The sequence below is a fragment of the Drosophila sechellia genome, chromosome X (genome assembly GCF_004382195.2).
Source record: "Drosophila sechellia strain sech25 chromosome X, ASM438219v1, whole genome shotgun sequence".
Classification (NCBI taxonomy): domain Eukaryota; kingdom Metazoa; phylum Arthropoda; class Insecta; order Diptera; family Drosophilidae; genus Drosophila; species Drosophila sechellia.
The window spans coordinates 3,302,237-3,322,974 of NC_045954.1; the positions used below are offsets into that span (position 1 = coordinate 3,302,237).

Below are 20,738 nucleotides of genomic sequence, written 5' to 3' on the forward strand. Positions count from 1 at the left end.
GGGAGCCACTTTTCCATTGATTGCCAATGAAAATGCATTTTTAAGGAATTTTGTCGCCTTTCGTTGCTTAAAAGCCCTGTTTTTATATGTTTCTCTATTCACTTATCTCCATTTAACAATTTAATTCCATTTTTTTTCTCTGTGTACTACTTCTTTTCAGTGAAAAGAAACTAGCCAAGCTTCACTAATCGTGGAGAAGCTGTTATGAATCCAGGATTTGTAAAGGAGTCGTAGGAGTCACAATCCCAATTTAGTGTGGCCAATTAAAATACCATATGAACCTAGGTTTTTGTTATTTATTGTCATTTAGCTGCAATTGTTGTTATGACTGTTCAGTTGCAAGTTTAACATAAGTTAATAATGATACGTTGCATTATCTATATCATAGTTTCATGTGTGCAATGCGTATGAAAGAATTTTACATCAATTAGAAGAATCTTGCGAGCTAGCAAAATAAGGATAACAAATTCTGTAATAATAATCGAATTCTTTTAGCAATGTGATTTTTATTGTTTATCGTAAATATATTACTATTCATTTGCTAGTTTGGCAAACTGGGTGTTCCATCTGCGTATTCTTTGCGGGTAGTCGAAGGTCGCCCATATATCTGATCTCCTTCGTTTTGGTTTAAAACTCGTTTCGTAGGGGTTCCTTTATTGTCAACATCAATAACATTAAATACATGTATAATATATGTTTTCCTTTCGATCTAAATAGATGTGTATAATATATCGATGTATATGTATAAATATACCATAAAGAAATAGATAACTTATAATACAGTGCAATCCCTTGCTGCATGGAGGAGTGAATTTATTTTCAAGTTGTTTTTGATCGATTCTAAAAATGCCCAGAAGTGTCCAGAACTGTGCTTCAAAACGAATTCACGCACCCATTAGCTGCATTTCAAAACACATAAATATATGTATATATATTCGTTAATTTGTATAATAATAGTTCTTCAATGCTATAATGAGTCGTTAAACCTTAAGCTGCCATCTCCAGTTATGTATATGTATATCTTTATAGGGTTCCCTTTCCACCTATTTGAACGGTTGCGTTTGCGATTTGTTAATGTTTCTTTTAATGTAAATTTATAATGTAATGTGTATAACTACAGATATACCTATAGGCCGTAAGTACAATGGAGGAGTGTGGCGATGATAACGGTTACCAACAAGTAATTTTATTCGTATAACTTTCGATTAGAGCTCCAGTAAAACATATTCCAAGATACATATCTGCCCCATCAATTATCTAAAACACTGAGACTTTAAAGTGGTTTTTAGGTTTTAAGCATAGTTTCGAATGTGATATGATTTCGTGATGCCGCCTACGCGAGCGAGCGGATTAAACACAGAAAGCCGAGCTGATCACAACAGAGAATGAACTGTGGTTGGTATAGTCACTGTATAGTTATATATCTCTTATATAGGTGGTGCCCCGATGTCCCTCGCATGATATGGTCAAATCAAAGAATTAGGTCTAGAATACAGCGTAGTTATCGAATATAGTTATCATATATGTATATATCGTATATAGTCAGCAAATTGTGTTTGTGGCAAATTGTACGTTTTCTCTTTGATAGCGAAATCGGATATGTAGACCCTATAAGGGTGGCCATATGCCATATAACAACTCTACGCTCTCTCTGCCCTTTTCGAAAAACCAACCGAAAGAAGAAAGGCAATGGAAAACAATAATCGCGTATATATATGGCCACATGCTAATGAAGTTATGCGGAAATATTTCCATTGATTTCGGCCTTTTTTTACCATGATAATGCTTTTCTATAGCTTTCTGCTTGCATGAAACCGCGCATCCAGCGTCGAGTTTTACCTAGTATTGCTATTTTCCTATTTTCATTTTCCTTGTTGTGGTTGCTTTGCATTATAGTTTTTCGGTTTTGTTTCTTTTTTTTTCGCTTTATCTTCAAACAGTCTTTGGGACCATATAGGAGTGTTTTGATATCGACGCCGCCTAACATCGGTGAGTGCTTACTTATTGTCCATATTTACATCGAGATTCATTATATATTTCATCATCCGTATCTATGTTCGGTCTGGGTTCGCTCAAGAATTCATCTGGTTTTATTGTCGTTGTTGTCTACTTTTCTTTGGTACTCCTACTCCTGTCTACTCCTCCTCTTCCAGCGACTTCTCGGGTAGTCCGTACTTGGGGCAGCACATGCCCTCCGTACCGTCCATGTTGAAGCAGAAAATGCTGCGCTCCAGTTCGGTTGGCTCGTGTGGCACGATGCCGTGGACTTCCCTTAGCTCCGCTTCGGGAAACCAGGCGGGGTCCGAGTCCTCCACCACCTTGATTCCGCACAGACTGGAATACGAAATGTGTGTGAAATAGTCATGAAAATGAGGCTGACTCCTTACCGCAGCACCGCCACAATCGGTATCCACAGAATGGATGAGAGTATGAGGAAGAAGGCCACGACGATGCACCAGTGGGGCCACTCCATGCCCTCAGTGGCTCCCTTTGATCCAATCCAGGCAGGATAGCTACTGCCCTCGGTCAAAAGTTGATAGAACGAGGCCAGCAGGATGGTGACCATCGCACAGGGCGATAGGTATTTCCAGCAGAACATCCAGTAGAAATTCGGCCGCGATCCGGTCATCATCTCAATATCGTCCGAGAACCGGCGTACCCCGTATATGTAGCTGATCGAAAGGCACTCGAAGAGCGCAATGATCAGCAGCGGGAAATTGCCTGCGAAGCTGTCCATCAACTGAAATATATAGCTCCCAGCACCATTGGCAAAGCACATGGAGATCGTGCAGCAGGAAAAGCAGAGTGCCTGCGAAGGAAATGATTCCAATTATTATCCATTTCACAAGGAAAAGGTCAATAAATCAGCGTAAAGCAGTGGCAAATGTACACGAATAGCTCACCCCCACTATATATTCCTTGGGCAGGTTGGGAAAAAGTTTCATATCCACCAGGGATGTGACCACGCCCTCCAGTGTCCCGAATTGCGAGTCGATTCCCAGGGTAAAGAGCATCAGAAAAAATAGGACGGCCCAGAGTTGAGCCCCCGGAAACTGATTGATCGCCTCCGTGAAGATGATGAAGGCCAGACCTGTTCCTGAAGCACTCTGAAATAGTAAATATATATATATATATATATATATATATATAGAGAGAGAAAGGTAACTCACATTGGCCAGTTCCGTTTGAAGATCGCAGACAGGCAGGTTGTGCGTCTTGTTCTGGGCCAGCAGCCCATTACGCTCCTCAGTGCAGCGATCAAAGGTCGCCGTGGCCTTAAAGCCGATGACAGAGAATACCACCACTCCGGCGAACATGGAGGTGCCACAATTGGTGAGCGATACGAGTATGGCGTCCCTGTAGCAGTTATTATTCGCCGGATTGTACGAACTGAAGGCTATCAGACCGCCAAAGGCCAATCCCAGCGAGAAGAAGATCTGGGTGCCGGCCTCCAGCCAAACGACTGGATCCAATAGAGTTTCCCATCGAGGGGTAAACAAATGTGCCACCCCATCTGCAGCTCCCTTTAAGGTGATGCCCCGAAAAAAAAATATTATGAGCACCACATAGGGGAATATGGCCGTCATATAGACGATCTTGCCGGATGACGTGATGCCCTGGACCATGCAGATGTAGACCAAGAACCAGGAGACGATTAGCGCAATGGCCATGTGGTAATTGAAGTTCTCCGGCATATCCACACTCTCCGAGCACTGCAGTGTGGTGCGATACCAGTAGAACTGCGTCGGAGAGGAGGCCACGCACTCCGGCTCGTGGTCGTAGGTAAAGTTCTTATACAGCCTCGTCGGACAGTCCGCCCAAGGCAATGGCGATTCGAAACTGTGTAGCAGATAGATCAGGCACCAGGCTATTATGGTGTTATAGTACAGCGCCACTATATAGCTGACCACCGCTGATGAGATCCCGATGCCGCCCAGATACGGCGACACCTGGCTCCAAACGCCGATGGCTCCTTTTCGCAGTCGCTGGCCAATCGCCAGTTCCAGGTAGAAGATCGGTATGCCCTGGATGCACAGCATTATGAAGTAGGGCACCAGGAAGGCACCGCCGCCATTCTTCTGGGCCAAATAGGGAAAACGCCACACATTTCCCAGGCCAACGGCATAGCTATGCGAAATTGAAAGTAACGAATTAAATAGTTACTAACGTATGGCTATGAAACATACCCAATGGTGGCCAGCAGGAACATGATCTTGCTGTCCCAACTCTCCCGCTCCTCGCCCTCCTTCTCGCCCTCGACGATGTCCTGCTGATCCGCAGAGGCAGTCGCAATGGCCACCAGTTCGGCCTTGGCCTTCGAAGTGCTAGCCTCGGATCCGAAGGGCGGCGGATCCTGTTCCAGTTCCGAGGACTCGTCGAAGGCGTCGGACATGAAGCCCTGGTTGGTGGCCCCATAGAGCGGCTGGTGGTGCAGTGATGTGTGGTGGTGGTGGCTGACGCCATGCTCCTTTGACACCAGGCGACCTCGGAGTTCCTGGAATAATTAACTGGTTTCAGTAATCTCGCCAAAATGAAGGAATTTTCTCCAAAGCGTGTGAAAAAAAGTAGTGAAAATACCCAGAGTGAATATATTTGATTAATAGGTTAATCTGTTATTAACTTTTTTTTTGCGCTGCATACCAATCAATCTGCCCGTCGCCCCTTGGACTTACCCTCAATTCCAGCTGATCGATGCTCTTCTGGCTTTTGAGGATTATATCCCGGGAGCTTTGGCGCCGCAATAGCTGAGCTGTGTTGGCCATGATTGTGTTTTATTATTATAATTTCAATTTATTACAGGGTATTATAGGTGTACGAGTGGGTGCTGTGCGGGTGTGTGTGGTTGCCTAAAAGTGCTTCCGCTTCTCGAATTGTCCGCTGATTTCACTTTCCTCGGCGCCACCTAGTGTTGCGTTAGGGTAACTAGCAACTCACTGGACATTTTTCGTAACATACTTTTTTAGGTGGCTGTATAAATCGCGCATTATTATTATCCCCTTGCTGTGCGTTCAGTTTACTTTGAGCTTATTTCTGGCTTTTATTGTTTTTTTTTTTCTATGGCTTAGTGCTTTTGTTAGTGCTTAATTGCAGGTGATAACGGTGCATTAGTAGTAGACGCCATCGCAGTGCCGCAGGCTGCTTTTTCTAGTGGAATACGTATTACTAATAACTGTACTTAGCATGCATGCACAGAGGAAAACGGGAATGGAAAATGAATTCAGTGAAAAAAATATATATTTTGAAAAGTATATAATATTAGAACATATTTTAAAAAACAATGTTGGATTTCTTTATGTTTTTGTAATTATTTAATTGCTGAAATGTTTTCTACAACGAAAACATGCTACTTAATGGATTTCTTAAACATAATAAATACTATTACACAGATAGTTTGGAAAAGAATGTCAGCTTATTGCAGCTTATTTCAAATAGCTGGTATTTTTGACCGTGTGCTTTCCATCAATCAAATCATGCAAAAGGAAATACCCACACACAGCAGGACATGTGCGTGGTTTGCGTGTCTAGGTCCACACAATAAATCAATCAAAGTGAGTCCTGCCCAACCACCCACCGCCCCTGAACACTTTCCGCCCACTTACTAATGCAGCTTAATGTAATTCACTTTCTTTTTGGCCCTGCAATTAGTGTAGGCTGTGTTTCCCAGGGCGATGGGAGTACGGGAGTACTTTACATCGCTGCCATGGAGACCTACATGATTACTCTATTATATGAGCATGCTTTTAAGGATACTGATTTTGGCAATCTTTGGCGTGCAGCATTACTTGTATGTGCCCTTCTCTAAGCGAGTTATATCCTTTTAGACTGGCTTTTTTGTTGCTCGCTGAAATCTCACTTATATAACCGAAGCAAACACTCGCGAAAAATTGAAGTCGCACTTAAACAAACAGCGAAGTCAGGGAGTCCAACAAAGGGGAGCGATGGGCGCGGGGAGGGGGCCTATTGTTCGATTATCCTTGGATTAACAGTTGCAGGTGGTTGAATTAAAACCTATTTAAAGGCCTATTCCGTCGCTCCTTTCGCTATCCCGTGATTCTGATTGGGATAACGTAACGCTGTGTCGTAACGGGACGTTGGCAGGAAACTGTTGAGCAGCAAAGGACGTAATAGCCGAATGGCAGGACGAAAAGCATAGCGGTTAACGGGAGAGGCGACAACGGGAGAGCAAGGAGGCAAAATGAAAAGAGCAGCGCAGACGCGGCACGCGCCACGTGAATCCAAGAGAGAGGGAAGATGGTAAACAAAAGAGGGAGAAACATAATGCGAAAAATATTCACATTTTCGACGAAATCAGCTATTTTGCATTATACCATCTAAAGCCCAAAATCAAGTATCTCAATTTTAAAATACGTCAAATTATTAATTTGAATAATTTTTTTGCAACGGCAGAGAAAAAAGCGTTAGTTATTTTTAAAAAATGAACTGGTCATCGAACGAGTTTCTTTAGGAAGTGTAATCGATGAACTTCTTGTTAGCAGTGATTGCAATCCACATAGTGACGAAAACTAATACAAAAAATATTCAAAACCACAAACCATACAAACTTTTAATTGCGAAATGTGTGTCAGTAAAATGGTTTATTTCCCACAATGAAATTAATATATTTATAGTCATACTGTAACTGCCTCACTGCGAATTTCTGTTCATCTCTGAAATGAACTAGCGGTGAACCAGTCGTCTAATGAACACTAGCCGACATACCTCTCATAAATTGTTTATGATTTAGGCACGAGAACGGGGATTTGGGTGGATTTATAAAAAAGATGGTGTTCAAGTGCCAGGAGGACAGTTTCCTGAAGGAGGTGAGCCCTCAAATGAAGCGCAAAGTACCTAATTACATAACTGTGATCTAATTTGCCGCAGTTCAAGACAAAAATCGTTAGCAGCGAGTTTGCCACCTTCGATTGGACAGATCCCAGTGGAAAGGTCGAGAAACTCAAGGGCTTCAATGTGACCTGCGAAGACACGATACTGTTTCCCGAAGGCGGTGGTCAGCCCTGCGATTACGGAACTTTAGGCGGATTCCCCGTAAAGAATGTCCAGAGAAAGGGCTCTACTGCTGTTCATTTTGTGGAGTCCACAACGAGCTTCGAGCAGGATGCCGAAGTCCTTCTGACACTAGACTACCAGAGAAGACTGGATCACATGCAACAGCACTCAGGACAGCACCTGATCACCGCCCTGTTCGACAGGGAGTTCAAGTACGACACCACCTCGTGGTCCCTGGGATCCTCTGTCTCCTACATTCAATTAAGTACGTCTCATTTGATAAGTCGCGAGTCACTGGACCTCATTGAACGTCAGGCCAACGATCTGATTCGCGAGGGCCGTGAAGTTACGGTGCTTCTTGTGGATCCCAAGGTGGCGCAGGAGTTCCAGGATGCCAGGGCTCCCAGGGGATTGCCCAAGGATCACGTGGGTCTGGCCAGGGTGGTGCGAATCGAGGGCATTGAAAGCAACATGTGCTGCGGCACCCACGTCACGAATCTCTCTCAGCTGCAGTGCATTAAGCTGCTTTACGCCGAGAAGGTGAAGTCGAATGTTCTGGTGCACTTTGTCGTGGGCGAAAGGGTGCTCGTAAAGCTTGGCGAGGTCTTTCAGCGCGAACAGCAGCTAACACAGGCTTTAAAGTGAGACTCCCAAGGATGTGGGCCAGTTTGCTGTAACTAATCATCTGCATTTCACAGAGGTGGACCCGGTCAGCACTTGGAGCTCGTCCAGAAGCTACAGCAAAATGTGAAGGGCAGCCGGAAATACTTCCAGCAGCTGCTTAAACGCTACGCCACCGCCGAAGCCGAGCGCCTTTGCGATCTGCCCAAAAAGGATCGTCCGAAGTATTTCTCTCTCCATCGACGCGACGGCATCGAGGTGGACTTCATAAACACATTCTTGCGGGTGGCTCCGGAGGAAATCTTCTACTTTCTGACCGTTTCCGAGAGCGTGTTTGCTGGCAGCAGTGCCAAGGGACATCTGGTGCTGCGAGGAGATCCAGAAATTGTCGGGAAGCTCGGTCCCCAGTTCGTGGAAATTCTCGAGGGCAAGGGAAACGGCAAAGAGGGGAATTTCCAGGGAAAAATCAACAACTTGTCCAGACTGGAGAAATGCCAAGAGCTGCTGGAGGCGGAGTTTAAACCAAAGAGGATCATAGAAGCCACTACTGCAAATGGAGCTCAGCTGGAGGCAGAGGAATGAAGTATTTTTGGAGTGGTCGAATATACAATATTTGTATGCGCTACTAAAATTCGAAAATAATATTGACTATTTTTATAGCAAATAGTTAGCCATATCGCAATCCGGTGAGAAAGAATTAGTCACATGTTCTTGTACTAAAAACATACATATATTGGTATTCCCTCGATTGACTTAAGCAGCAAACACGGTACTGGGGATAACGAAAGCGTTAAGCTTTGTGGTGTGGGATCACAGGTAGTTGACATCGTAGTTGCGCATCTTCGAATTGAGTCGCCAGTATTGATTCCAAAATCCCACATCGATGATCCGTTCGTGGAAGTTGAAGACGCCCACTTTGGTGTATTCACAGATGGCCGGATAGGTGCAGTCGTCCTCGTCGTATAGATCCACCCAAAGGATCGTGCAGATGCCCAGGGAAAGGAGACGCAGTTTCCTTTGATTGATCGCCCTCTCCAAGGTCAGCAGATAGTCGACGGACACGGGATTCTGGAGTTCTACCGGCACTGTGATCATTCGATTTGTGGCACTCCTTAGCAGAGTCATAAAGGCCTCCTCGTCTGGGTTCTTCAGACTGGCTTGGTAAATGAACAGCACTCCCGATCCATAGAGAAGCGCCTTTTTGGGCTTCGTGTAGGATTCTCGCACAACACCCACTGCCACCTCCGTGTAGTCCCTGACCAGGCCGTTCCAGTACAGCACCCACTTCTCCACGAACGTGCCCTTGAAGCGCTCCGGCATCTGAATTCTGTCGGTCAATCTCTGACGCAGGGCCGTTATACGACCACCCACGCGGAGGAACTGCATCTCCTGGCGGGTTTTCAGTGATCAATTTGAAAAAAGCCAAAAAACCAGGTGGAATTGAAGTGCTAGAGTTATCAAATCAAAAAAAAACAGCTGTTTAGTGTGACTGTGCGCCGGAAAAATATCACCGGCGCGACGGTGATATATCGATATCACCTGATTAATCGAAAAGAATTATATTTAACTTTAATTATATTTATCAAAAATATAATATTGCGCGTTCAACATTATTTTGAAAACATACATATATTTATTTTTATGGGAAATCTCAATAGGGGTGGTCTGACACACGGCCACATTGTTCCTTCGATAGATCCAGGCAATTATCGATGACAAAATATACAAAATAATTGTTTTTATCGCGAATTGCCAACGCTCTGTACAAGTGATGTACGAAACGAGTTAAATACAGAACAAAACGAACGATAAAAGCTGCACGCTGGACGAATCGCGACAAGGAGGGCGTGGCGAATCGAAATATAGTACCATCCAATCCCCAGAAGACGCGGCGTAAACGTAATATGCTAAAATCGCTACCATGAAAAAGGGTAAGGGATCAAGATCCCTTGGATCGAAGGAATCATCTGGGAGACCATCCTCGTCAGTCCTGGTGTCCAAGGAGTGCGCGAGACTTGCGGACTCTTCAGGATCGGCGGGGATCCAGCAGGACGGCAAGAAGCAGATGCCGGAGCGGGATGACTCGCTGGATGCCAAGGAATGTAAGTACAACGCACTTCCCCTTCCAACGCGATACAAGTGCTCATTCCCATGCAAACACAGTGGTAGGCATACTAATAGAAGCACAGGACGTGTGGTTAGCCAGGAGTATTTAACTCCTAGCTGTGATAACGAAATTGGTAAACGAAAATATAAAAATAAAAGCTGATACCTTCAAAAGGGCACATGTTCCTATTCCTAGAGAATCACAGTAGTCCTAAATATTTCACAAAACACCACGCAAATACAAAAACTCAAGCGGACTTAAAAATCTTTATAGAACATTTAAATATTACCAAGTTTACCGTCTTCAGCTGCAGGAATGGAAAGAGAGTCGATTAGCAATCGGCCATTGAACGATGAGCCATTGAAAGATGAACCTAACCAAAGCGAGTGCACTGGCATTTCCACCATCCCGGCGATTGATAAACTACGCCGCTTCTGCTTTATTGGCTCCACGGACGAACCCGTCTATGCCAGGCCCGCACTGGACCTTGTTGTCGAGAACAACTTCGCAACGCTGAAGGAACTCTGCTCCCAAGTGAGCGAAAACGAGCTGGTCGAGTGCTTGGTGAGCGTTTTGGGCATCGGACCGAATACGGAGCACCTTCCCCGACCCGACGAGCCGCTCCTAATCCTGGCTGTTTTCTTTGCTACGTGCGAAGACGAGAAGAAGCGAAATTCAGTGCGAAATAGATTCACCGACCTGGTCACCAGCGAATCGGATCTCCTGCTGTTCGTCCAGCTGGTCAAGCGAGTCCAGAAGGTGCTCGAACGTAAAACGCCCTTCAATCGCACAGTGCGGAAGGCCGTCCTCAACTGGTATGGCACGAAGTCGATTGACCGCCTTCTCCACTTCTGGTCAGTAGGCGATGGAACTCGTTGGCCTGCGCATCGCGACCTGCTGTACCGCTGCCATTTTCGGCATGCCAATTTTTTACCGGAAATCATTGCTGCCTTAAAGCTGCTCTCATCATCGCCAAAGGAGCTATCGCAGTGGCCTGATTTTTTGACGCCCTTGACCAGCTTTCGCGAAACTATTGAGGGTGTTGTGAAGCTTCGGCTCCTCAAGGATCTCGGGCAGGCTCTCCCCATTGTGAAGAAGTTGTCGCTGAGCTGGGAGCATGTGCCATTCCATTTGCTTCACGACCCCGGGCTGGCGCATTTCCTTGTTCCACGCATGAGCTACGAGCAACTCCTTCAAAAATGGCCACGCCTCTCGCGACTGCACTTCCGAGTGCGCCCCTTTGCTGAGCAATTGCTGGACCAGAAGAAGCTTAAGGCGAGCAATGTTCCGCCCGTACGTCTGCTGCTGGAGGATATGCGTCTCAGGAAGCCCAAAAAGATGGTGAGTGTGCTCCCCAAGACACTATAAATCAGTTGCTACTACCTCCATCACTCAAAAACAAAAAAAAATAAATAAATTCCAGTGTCCAACTTCGTTCCAAAAGGCGAGTTTCCTGTATAGCGTCTACGAGATATCCTTTGGCCTGAACAAGGCACTCGGTAGGCGACTGCACATTACGCTCAATCTGGAGCGGACCTACCTGGGCAGTAAGTCAAATGGCTACTCATTAACTATTCAGATTACTCCAAACGTACACCCCCAGAATACCTTTCTGGTCCATGTCGTTCGCTCAAGTACTTAGACGCCCTGGTGGCATTGGCTTTTGGCTATTTCCGCAGCGACCCGAAGGTGACGGTGGAGTTTTGGCACAACCGCAGTGGCCAGTTGAAGGCGCTGCCTTGGACAAAGGAGATGTCTGTTTCAGAGGCCACGGCCTGTTGCGAGAATCAGAAGGTAATCGCTTTGCACAAACGATCCCCGTCTTTACCATTGATCTTCGATGCAGGTGGGCAAAGTCAGGCAATCGCTAAATGAAATTCTGTCCAGGGCGCTATTGGATATGCAGAATACGTTCGACGTGTTTTTGGTACTCGTGCCGGGTGCCGCGCGCGGAAATCCGGAAAATAATTCAAAGTGCTTGGCTGCTCTAATGGACGAATATCGCGAAAAGCGAAGCTCCAATGCTAAGTGAGTGTTTTGCATTGGTAATTATAATTAATATGGATTAACATCCTTTCCGTGCACAGATTCATTATGGTGAGCCTGCGGCAGCATCAACGCTCCATGATATATTCCAGCCGACGAAACGAGAACTTGTTAGAGTTGTGCAGCCTGGATAAGCACACTCCGCGTGTGATTAACGCATTTGTCCGCAATAAGTTCTACTAGGCGGAGGAATGCACTTCAAAAATCCGACGACCACTTCATCGCACAACTGCAGGCGCAAAACAGTTCCATTTGTTGAATGACGGTGGCCATCGGTTAGTTGCCATCGGACATCTCTCTCGCTTTCATTGATGCCTGGTCGTTCGCTTTCGTGTAACATATATAGGCCCTTGGTGTGTAATCGTTTTAGAACCAGGCCAACTCAATGCTACATTCATATTTACGTACTACTAATTGTAATAGTTGCATCCCGGAATCCAGAATTCAAAATTCCTATCGGGCTAGTAAGATATTATTATCGCTCGTTTTGTGTAATGAAATTTGTATTAGCATTTGTAATTTTTACTCGATTTGGTGGATTAATTTTGTTGAAATCAAACTGAATCAACTGAACTGAACTCAATCTAAATTCAATTTGGATTTAAAACAATCTCAATGAAATCGCAAGCGCATGCAACAACAAAAAAACCGACATAAAAACCAAACAAATTGCCTTACAAACAAAAATGTTAGTAAAACTTTCATTTTAGTTTAGACTTTTTCAAAAATTGAATACTGGAACTGAAACACAATTTATGGCATTTAGATAAAGTTAAAGTTAAATATAAACTAATCGTATGGCCTATGTATTGAATATTAATCTAACGTAACTTTAAAATAGTCCAAGTCAAAGCAATAATCACCAATCACTAAGCAAATCCAGTTATAGCCTCAGATCTTTTATAGATTTTTGTTGTGCTCGAATAGAATCGAATTAAATTAGCTAAATAGTTGAAACGCGTACAAGGCAAAAATTAAAGGAAAAACAAAAACTCCCAATGTGCCATACACAACCCACAGCCCACAAAACACATTCACCCCAAACACTCGATCAGTATACATATTTATTAGGTTTGTGCAAAATTGCCGAACCGAAACCAAATAGAGAACAATAACGAAACGACAAGCAAACGCTACCAATTTGACTAAAATTAGTTAAGTGAAATTATACTCAAATTACGATTAAATTACATTTACTTGTACAGAAAGCAAAGCAACCGATTTGGAAGATAAGCAAAAGCCAACTGAAAATAGGAAAATTGAAATCGAAAATTAACTAACCAGAAATCGAAAGGACAAAAAAATAGGAAATATTTCCACGGACATTTCTAACCAAATGTTTCCACACGCGTCTGTGAAGTAAACCGTTGTGATCGCTTTAGATTTTGATTTAAACAAAACATAAATACAAAACTACAAACTACTTAATACTGAATACTGGATACAAAAACAGATAAGCCGGAACATGAGCCCCTACAGGCAGCTATAAGTTGTTTTATATATTTTGTAAACTCGAAATCGTTAGGAGCGTAACCGAAAAGTACCTATACAACAAAAGCTAAACTAAAAATGAAACTGATACTGCAGAGCCAACCGATTGAACTCCAAAAACCCAACAGAATTACGGATAATGTATTCAACTGCCCGAGGTAAATCCCGAATAAGATTGTCGGTAGGAAGACGAGAGGATCTATGGACTACCGCAGAGTGTATGCACTTTACAGATTTTGAATTTATTGTTACTAATGTTAAGGCTAAGTTCCAACCTCTCTAAACGTTTTGACCCTATGAATTATTTTAAGATACGCAGCAGAATACCACAGTGAAATTAGTAAGGATTCGAACGTATTAGTTCCTCGCTTATTATTTATTTTAAATCCATTTAAGTTTGCTATCGGCTTTAGCCGATTAAGATTACATGCGTATGCGTAAGAAAAATGCCGAGACATACATTTTTACACATTCCTATTTCAAAACTTGTATTGATTTTTGTATTATTAGATTTAACGCGTTTATTTATTGTAAAAGTTACAATTCAGTTTGTAAAGTGTATTTCACCCAAACAACAGTAAAGTCACCGAAAAGTTGAAGCACTGAAAAAGTAAAACAAAAAACTGAAGCCAAGGAAACACATTTCAGTTAGAGAAAATTTTAATAATGAAAATTATTGTTGTTGATCAAATCAAATCAATTTAAAGGAAACTAAAAATAAAACCAAAACTGAAACTAAAATCGACTCGAAACGAATTGAATTAAATCCGTAGTAAACAGCAACAAGAAGTAAAACATCATGTGATATCTATTTCAAAAATAAATCGATTGACAAACTAAAAAGAAGACCTTACCATACAGAAGCAGAATATAGTAAAATTAGCCTAAAGCCACGAAGCGTTCAGAAAACGGAGTTTCGAAGACGAAATCGATTTTTTTTATAGTTTTTCGTTGAAGAGTTACGTAAGATCCCGAACCACAGATCCATTTAGTAATAACCACATCATCAGTAATATACGGCTCGACTTTGACTCTCTCTTTCTCGCCCCTGACCCCGCACTATCAATGTATCTCTTTCTGTCTTTAGTGTTAGTCGAAATTCGGATTGTACGCGAATTTCCAAAATGTTCAACTCCTTGCTAACGTATTCCAGAAGGTTTTTATAAGCATATACATAAACGTATACATACTTCTTATACACTACCCTAGGCTGACGTTGAATAAATTCTGAATGATTCGAACAGCACTCACCATTCGCATTTACTGGGTATACTTGATCTCTTAGTTAATAGATAGTAAGATATATTACGTTAATATAGATAGTAAGATCTTAAGCAAATAGAAAAGAATAATCAACGCACGTTGGTAAACGTTTTATTGCTGCCGTATTATTTTTGAGTTACATAATACACTCCAGGTAGGCACAGAATGAATAAATTCTTAAAGAATCCAAGCAGCACTAACAATTTACATTTTCTGTGACTACCAAGGTGGGATTTTTCATTGGCTTTTCCTCCTGGTTTTCTTCTTGATGAAATTCCCCGTTTGCGTTTAAGAGTATATTTATATGATCATCAAGTAAAATGCGTTCCATCTAGCCACTCTCTTTAATCCATGGTATTGTTTTCTAATTGATAAAAATATAATTCGATCGTTTTTTTGCCTTTTTGCTTCTAGAGTTGTAAGCTAATCCCCTTAACTTCATTTTGTTTTTGAGTAAGATTTGTTTCTCCTGGTTATAGGTTGAAGTACCCTCGTCTTTGCCCGCCTCGAAATATTTTCTTGATCCGACTTGTGAATTTGACTTTTCTTCAGCAGCTCCTACTTATTCTCGGTGATTATTCCCGCAGGACCGCACACGTACAGCTTCTGTTGGTCCCGACTCCTGATGGGCTTAAAGCCCAGCTCGTCAGTGGGCACACCATACTGCTTGAGCTTGCACTCGTAGGTTTCCAGGAGATCGTCGTGGGCCTTTCGGGCCTTGGTTACCTCGTAGCGCAGGTCAAGGATGATCTTGTTCTTCTCATCGATGATGTTGCCCACCCGTTCGTCCAGGCTGGTTAGCTTTTCGGCGAAATTGGGGGCGCAGGTGGCAATCGTTTCGTGAAGGACGATGCTGCGCTTCTCATCCTCGCGCATCAATGCGGCGATCTTGCGCTCCAGAAGAACATTCTTCAGTCCTGTCTTCTGCTGCAGCTCGACGATCACGTCGTTGAAGCGCTCCTTGAGTCCCTCCCGTTCCGCCACCAGAGAGTCGTTGCGCAGAATCAGAGTTTCCGCCTCCCAAGTGAGACCCTTCACCTTCTTTTCCAGCCGAGTGTTGCGCGTCTTGAGGCGACTCAATTGCTGCTTATCCCGCTCGTAGAACTCCAGCTTGCGCCGATACTCGTTCAACTGGATATTGGCATGCTCCAAAGGCTCCTTCAGCCGCCGATTCTCAGCTGCCGTGTCCGCTGCGATTCTGTCGGATCTCTCGGCCTGCTTGCGCAGATGCTCTAGCTGCTCCTTCATGCTGCCAATCAGCGCCAAGTTGTTAAGCGTGATATCGTTGTAATAGTTCTTCATGTCGTTGAAGGCTAGGTCGTGGTGGTCCTGCAGGTCCTTTATCTGCTGGTTCTTCCGCTCCTCTACCTCGAACATTTGTGTGCCGTAGAAAAGGTCTAGCTTGGCCTTCTGCTCGATCATTTTCTCCTCGTGGAGCATCTCGTTGTCTTTGCGCTCGCGTTCGAAGGTGATGCGCTGTTCTCTGCCAGAATACGAAAACAATGAAAAAACGTGAGCATAGGATTAATGTTTCCGCGATTGTACCTACAGCAGCTTCTCGTTGAAGTGAGCCTCCATTTGGCGCAGCTGCATCTCGCTCATCTCCATTCTCTCGCGGAGCATGCGGCGCAACTGGCGCTTGTCCCTCTGAAGCTCGTTTTCCTGTAGAACATGGTGCTCCTGCGCCAGCTTCAGTTGGGTCATCGCCTCAGCCCGAACCTCACCGAGCCTATTGTGGTTCTCAAACTGCAGATGCTTCATCTGCTGCATCACATGCTTGGTGTCGATATCCGCCAGGTCCTGCGTGGCCTCGATCTCCTTGTCCTTCTGCTGCAGCTCGTAGCGGGTCTCATCTAAAAAAAAATATAATTAGTAAAGCCAAAGGAAAGGCGGAGCAATCCCCTGGTATTCACTCACCCAGCTGCTGGCGCGTGATCTCCCAGAAAGTGCGGATCTTGTCCCGCTCCAACTGGAAGTAGTTACGCTCCTCCCGCTCACGATCCATTTCCGCTTTTAGCCGGAGGGCAAATGCCTCCAGCTGGTCGCGAGTCATCGCCGAGGTGTCCACTCCATCGATGAGTACTAAGCAGAAACATTGGCAGAAGTAATTTAGAAATTTAGGAATGAAAACAAGGATACGACTTGAGTATTTGGTGGTACACCCATTAAAGCTAATTACCAAATGGATTTTTGACTTGGTTATTTTCTAATATTGGGCTAGGGGTCCGTTGAAAGTTTAGTCCGCATATTGGGGGTTCCCGCCCTTATGGCTATTTAATGAGAGCGGCACGCCTGGTTACCCTCTCCATCCCCTTTTGCCCCTTTTTCGCCCATTTTTAGCCCTGCCGCGCGCCTTCCCTTAGGCACTGCCCGCATATGTGACCCAACAGCAGACCGTGTTGTAATTGTTTTCTGTAATTGGCATCGTTGGCCGGCTGGTGCCAGGACTTGGCCTAGGAAGGGCTACTAGGACCACCAGGACCACCGGGACTACCAGGAGACGAACTAGAAGCCACACGGAGGAAAAAAGACCAAAGACATTGCATTCTAGTAATTATTGAATGACGTTGCGGTGCGCGGGTAAACTATTTAGAGACGTGTGATAAGATAAGTGTAGGTCATAAACAAATCTAAGATATAACTGAATAATACGACACTAGGGGTTTCCTTGTGTATGAGTATGAGTATGAGCATTTTTCAGTGCACGCACAGAAACAATTATGTGCGTTAGATGTCCCAGAGAGCGAAGGAAGGTCGGGGGTTTGGGGAACTGCAGTGTGCTCACTCGTGCAAATTAAGTGGTCAGTTTGGCCCCCCATTTTTTGCCTTTAAATTTTCCGACTGCAAGGCTGCGCCAGAGCAATTGCATCGGGAATTTCTTGTCCTCAGCGCTCCGCCCGTCCCTTTTGCACCCGGGCCCTGCCTTCTCTTTTGCTTCTCTCCTCACGCAGATTATCGTTATTTACTAATTGTTTTGCTTGGCCTTTATAAATTGCCCTGAATGACCAATGTCCGCCATTCCGGCTGCCCAGATATCCAACTACCCAACTACCCAGTGGCACCCTGCTGCCATTAATGTTCCGAAAATGAATTGCCAGGCAGTCCTCGTCCTTGTTCAGTTTGTCTACTCGTGGAGGGTCTTTAACAGCCGGTGTTCTTAAAGAGGGCACTGGATGAATTTTGCAACAATTACTGATATCCTATCCCACTTCAATAACCGTTCAAAGCAGTTAAATTTGGGAGTTCATAAATCTATGCTGAAGTGCAGTTTACTTCGGCTTTACTTACCTGGCAATTTTTTGCCTTTTTTGCCCTTCTTCCCCTTTGGCGGCTGTAAGAAAATAAGTTTGAATGAAATTATTATTTCGATTTTTACTCAGAATCTCAGAAGAGAACGCACGTTACAGGAGAAAATCTTATTTAATTCATTTAAAGGACCTAAGCCGAGCTGGAATCTCAACTTGAAGTCTCGGCTGAACTTGCACCAAAGAATTTCCACATTTGTCTATGCAAATTGAAAGAGTTCTCCTCGCAGGAGAATGGAAATGGGGGACTGTGCAATTGTCGTCTGCAGCTCGCCACTATTTTTCGCACTTTAAATCCTTTAACAACGTTTAATTCGATTCCCTTCACGTGGGAGAAAGGCAGCGAAAGGCGGAGAAAGCGGGCAACTGCCATCGTTGCTTTAAATAATGTGATGGCGCGGCTTTCAAAACAATTTCGCAACAGCTGTTGGCTGTTGGCTGCTGGCTTATTGCATATTTTATGACTGCAAATTATTCAAAAATTTTCGAAGCCGCCTGCGCCCGTCGCCAACCGCGCTTTCGCATGTCCAAAGGCGCAATGTATATATTTATATATATAAATATAAATATAAATATATGTAGCCGATGGAAAAAAGGCGGATATATGTTGGGGGCAGGTCTATACATAAACAAATGATCGAAAATAGACAACCAAGCAGGAGTTGGAGAGGAGGTCTCCTGCTTGACTGCTTTAAATACACAGTGGAGCTACTGTAAAGGGATAGTTTCGAATTCTTTGAATCTTATAGTTATCAATAAGTTCTCCCTATATATGTACTTATATAGGCAGAACTATTTAACTAGTATATTTGTTTTGAAATGAATGCTGTAATACCAGCGTTGACATTTTGACTAGCAGGAGCAGGACAGCCTTGCCGAGGCTTCACTGTAGCCCACTCGCAAAGTGCAGTTTGTATATGCAGCAACAGCAACAGCCTGGCTTGGCATGAAAAATTGAATGCGCCGCTTGCAGTGCAACTGAAAAAATCTGAAAAGCTGAGACTAAAGGAGCAGCGGCATGGAACCGGAAATCGGATAGAGGCGGAAACTGCTGGCCAAGCAGTGCGGCCATAAGGCGGCCGAATGGGTGCACTGCTTTGTTAATGTGATTTAACAACTTATTGCTCACCATACTGCTGCCGGTGCTTGTTTCTTACGATTCCTCTGCTGACAATAAGAACCACTTCGGTTTGGTCTTTCCTGACAACTGAGTCTCTGGCGTCCGACGGTTCAACAACCAAACAAACTTATCGATAAAGCAGTTGCCAATGTGTGGGTGTCGTGTACTCGTGTGTAAGTGTCTCCGGGCAACCGAAAGAAGAGGTTAAAGTTAAAAGCGTTGTTTTTTCGGCTCAGTCTTCTCTCAATTATATTCTACGGCAGAGACAAATGGGTTTGAACTGGCAAGATTCAAAATTTGGGGAAACTTTTGCAGTTATCAACTGGGTTACTAGGGGGGAGATTTTTATGTGCTGAAAAACATTTTATTAAAGCTTACAAATATATTCGAAACATTTTTAAAAACAAAATGCAGGTATACATTCACCATAATAAACCGCATCTACTTTGGTATACGCGTGCCCGACATTAGTTTGCTGCCCAAGCCAGTGAAAACCGAAAAGCCAGCCCAGACCAGACTCTTTCTCTTGTCGCCGTCTACTGTCTGCTTCCTATAAATGGTCTCTTGAATTTTCCCTTTCCACCCTGCACATTGGCCTCCAAATTTTCCCTGCATCTGTTTGTTTATGTGCCGTTTGTTGGGCGGACTTTAAATGCTGGTGGCACTGCAGTCTCTGCTCCTGACTACTGGCTAATTTGATGATTTCGTGAAATACGATATTATCAGGAAGCTGACAGATCCTCGGCTCCTTTGAGAATTGCTTGATGGTCCTGAAAATCTCGCTCGAATCAACTTTATTAGTCCGTTTCACAGCACAGTACCTATGGCCTGGAATTTCCCCAGAAACTCCGCCACTTTCCCGCCTTAATTAATGCTGGCTAGGTGCGGGGCAAGTTGGGTAAACAAAAGGCGGTGGGCTCTCCGGTTAAATACTTTAATTGAAATTAATAACCGCAGCCAGTTTTGGCCAGTTGAGCAGTCCGTCGGCAGTTGAGACAAGTACCCCGTGGCTTTCGCATGGGAAAACATTTTCGGACCCGGCACATAGACACCGAGAATTTTCAATTGTTTTCATTAAAAGTCAATTTTTGATAGCAAAGACGCTGTGGCTGGCTTACAGACAGAAAAACTATTGTTTCCACGTTATAAAAATGTTTATAACCGAGAATTGAAGCTGCAGACCGACATCGAAGCAAATACATATGATTCAACATATAAATGTTTCCCATGTTTTCTTGTTTGCAATCCAAGCTGTCAAGTTACCCAATTTTCCCCCTGTGTACCTTCAACCCTTTTTAGACACTTCTCCATCTGCCCTGCATAATTTTTGTTTCATTTCATTCTTGCCAACGGCTGCGGTCGGTCATGGCCCATTGAATTCCGTAACGGCTGCCAAGGGTTAAAGGGGTGGCATAATGGAGAGCCGCTGAAAAAGCACTGATTGAAAGTGAAAGTATTTAAAATATGATTAGAAAATTTGCTTATCAGGACCGAGTTGTGCGCGCTTTAAGGAGAATTCTTTAAGAAGCAAGAATAAGTAAGCAATTAATAAGATGAGCTCCTTGCTCAGAGATGGTATCGTCTCTGCACGATCCAACCAAACATAATGCAATCTCGTGTAAATCGTATATAGTAGCTTCAATAACAATTCGACTCCCCCCCATGTTTTTTCAATTCGGTGCAATTCCAACCAGCAGACACCTGCTGAGATATTCTACTAATTCAATTGCGAAAATGATTAAATTATTATTATTCCTGTTGGTTTCTACATACTGCA

At 43.9% G+C, this 20,738-nt stretch overlaps 5 protein-coding genes across 7 annotated transcripts; 2 read left to right on the forward strand and 3 right to left on the reverse strand.

Moving 5' to 3' along the window:
* Positions 1 to 486: 486 nt before the first annotated feature.
* LOC6612588 (sodium-dependent neutral amino acid transporter B(0)AT3) lies at positions 487 to 6,265 on the reverse strand. 3 transcript variants are annotated; one of them, XM_032724519.1, is made up of 6 exons: positions 5,784 to 6,265; positions 4,674 to 5,145; positions 4,188 to 4,495; positions 2,904 to 4,128; positions 2,388 to 2,809; positions 487 to 2,334 (listed from the first exon to the last, which is right to left on the reverse strand). In XM_032724519.1, exons 2-6 carry the CDS (start codon positions 4,761 to 4,763, stop codon positions 2,136 to 2,138), a joined length of 2,244 nt encoding a protein of 747 aa, XP_032580410.1. In that variant the 5' UTR covers positions 4,764 to 5,145; positions 5,784 to 6,265; the 3' UTR covers positions 487 to 2,135. The 3 variants fall into 3 exon arrangements, with proteins under 3 accessions (XP_032580410.1, XP_032580411.1, XP_032580409.1); XM_032724520.1 differs by lacking the exon at positions 5,784 to 6,265 and having other exon boundaries at positions 2,904 to 3,107; positions 3,171 to 4,128; positions 4,674 to 5,248; XM_032724518.1 differs by lacking the exon at positions 5,784 to 6,265 and having other exon boundaries at positions 4,674 to 5,252.
* A 418-nt stretch (positions 6,266 to 6,683) lies between these two features.
* Positions 6,684 to 8,311, forward strand: LOC6612587 (alanyl-tRNA editing protein Aarsd1-A). Its single transcript, XM_002037056.2, has 3 exons — positions 6,684 to 6,821; positions 6,883 to 7,649; positions 7,707 to 8,311. Exons 1-3 carry the CDS (start codon positions 6,783 to 6,785, stop codon positions 8,209 to 8,211), a joined length of 1,311 nt encoding a protein of 436 aa, XP_002037092.1. The 5' UTR covers positions 6,684 to 6,782; the 3' UTR covers positions 8,212 to 8,311.
* Positions 8,312 to 8,337: 26 nt separating this feature from the next.
* Positions 8,338 to 9,105, reverse strand: LOC6612586 (mitochondrial import inner membrane translocase subunit Tim29). Its single transcript, XM_002037055.2, has one exon. It carries the CDS (start codon positions 9,013 to 9,015, stop codon positions 8,440 to 8,442), a length of 576 nt encoding a protein of 191 aa, XP_002037091.1. The 5' UTR covers positions 9,016 to 9,105; the 3' UTR covers positions 8,338 to 8,439.
* A 234-nt stretch (positions 9,106 to 9,339) lies between these two features.
* LOC6612584 lies at positions 9,340 to 14,650 on the forward strand. Its single transcript, XM_032724521.1, has 6 exons — positions 9,340 to 9,731; positions 10,044 to 11,077; positions 11,160 to 11,283; positions 11,340 to 11,530; positions 11,583 to 11,764; positions 11,824 to 14,650. The coding sequence occupies exons 1-6, from the start codon at positions 9,551 to 9,553 to the stop codon at positions 11,963 to 11,965; spliced, it is 1,854 nt and encodes a 617-aa protein (XP_032580412.1). The 5' UTR covers positions 9,340 to 9,550; the 3' UTR covers positions 11,966 to 14,650.
* Positions 14,651 to 14,841: 191 nt separating this feature from the next.
* Positions 14,842 to 19,263, reverse strand: LOC6612583 (dynein regulatory complex subunit 4). The gene is made up of 5 exons (XM_002037052.2): positions 18,971 to 19,263; positions 17,825 to 17,867; positions 16,454 to 16,618; positions 16,086 to 16,389; positions 14,842 to 16,019 (listed from the first exon to the last, which is right to left on the reverse strand). Exons 1-5 carry the CDS (start codon positions 18,971 to 18,973, stop codon positions 15,095 to 15,097), a joined length of 1,440 nt encoding a protein of 479 aa, XP_002037088.1. The 5' UTR covers positions 18,974 to 19,263; the 3' UTR covers positions 14,842 to 15,094.
* Between the last annotated feature and the right edge of the window lie 1,475 nt (positions 19,264 to 20,738).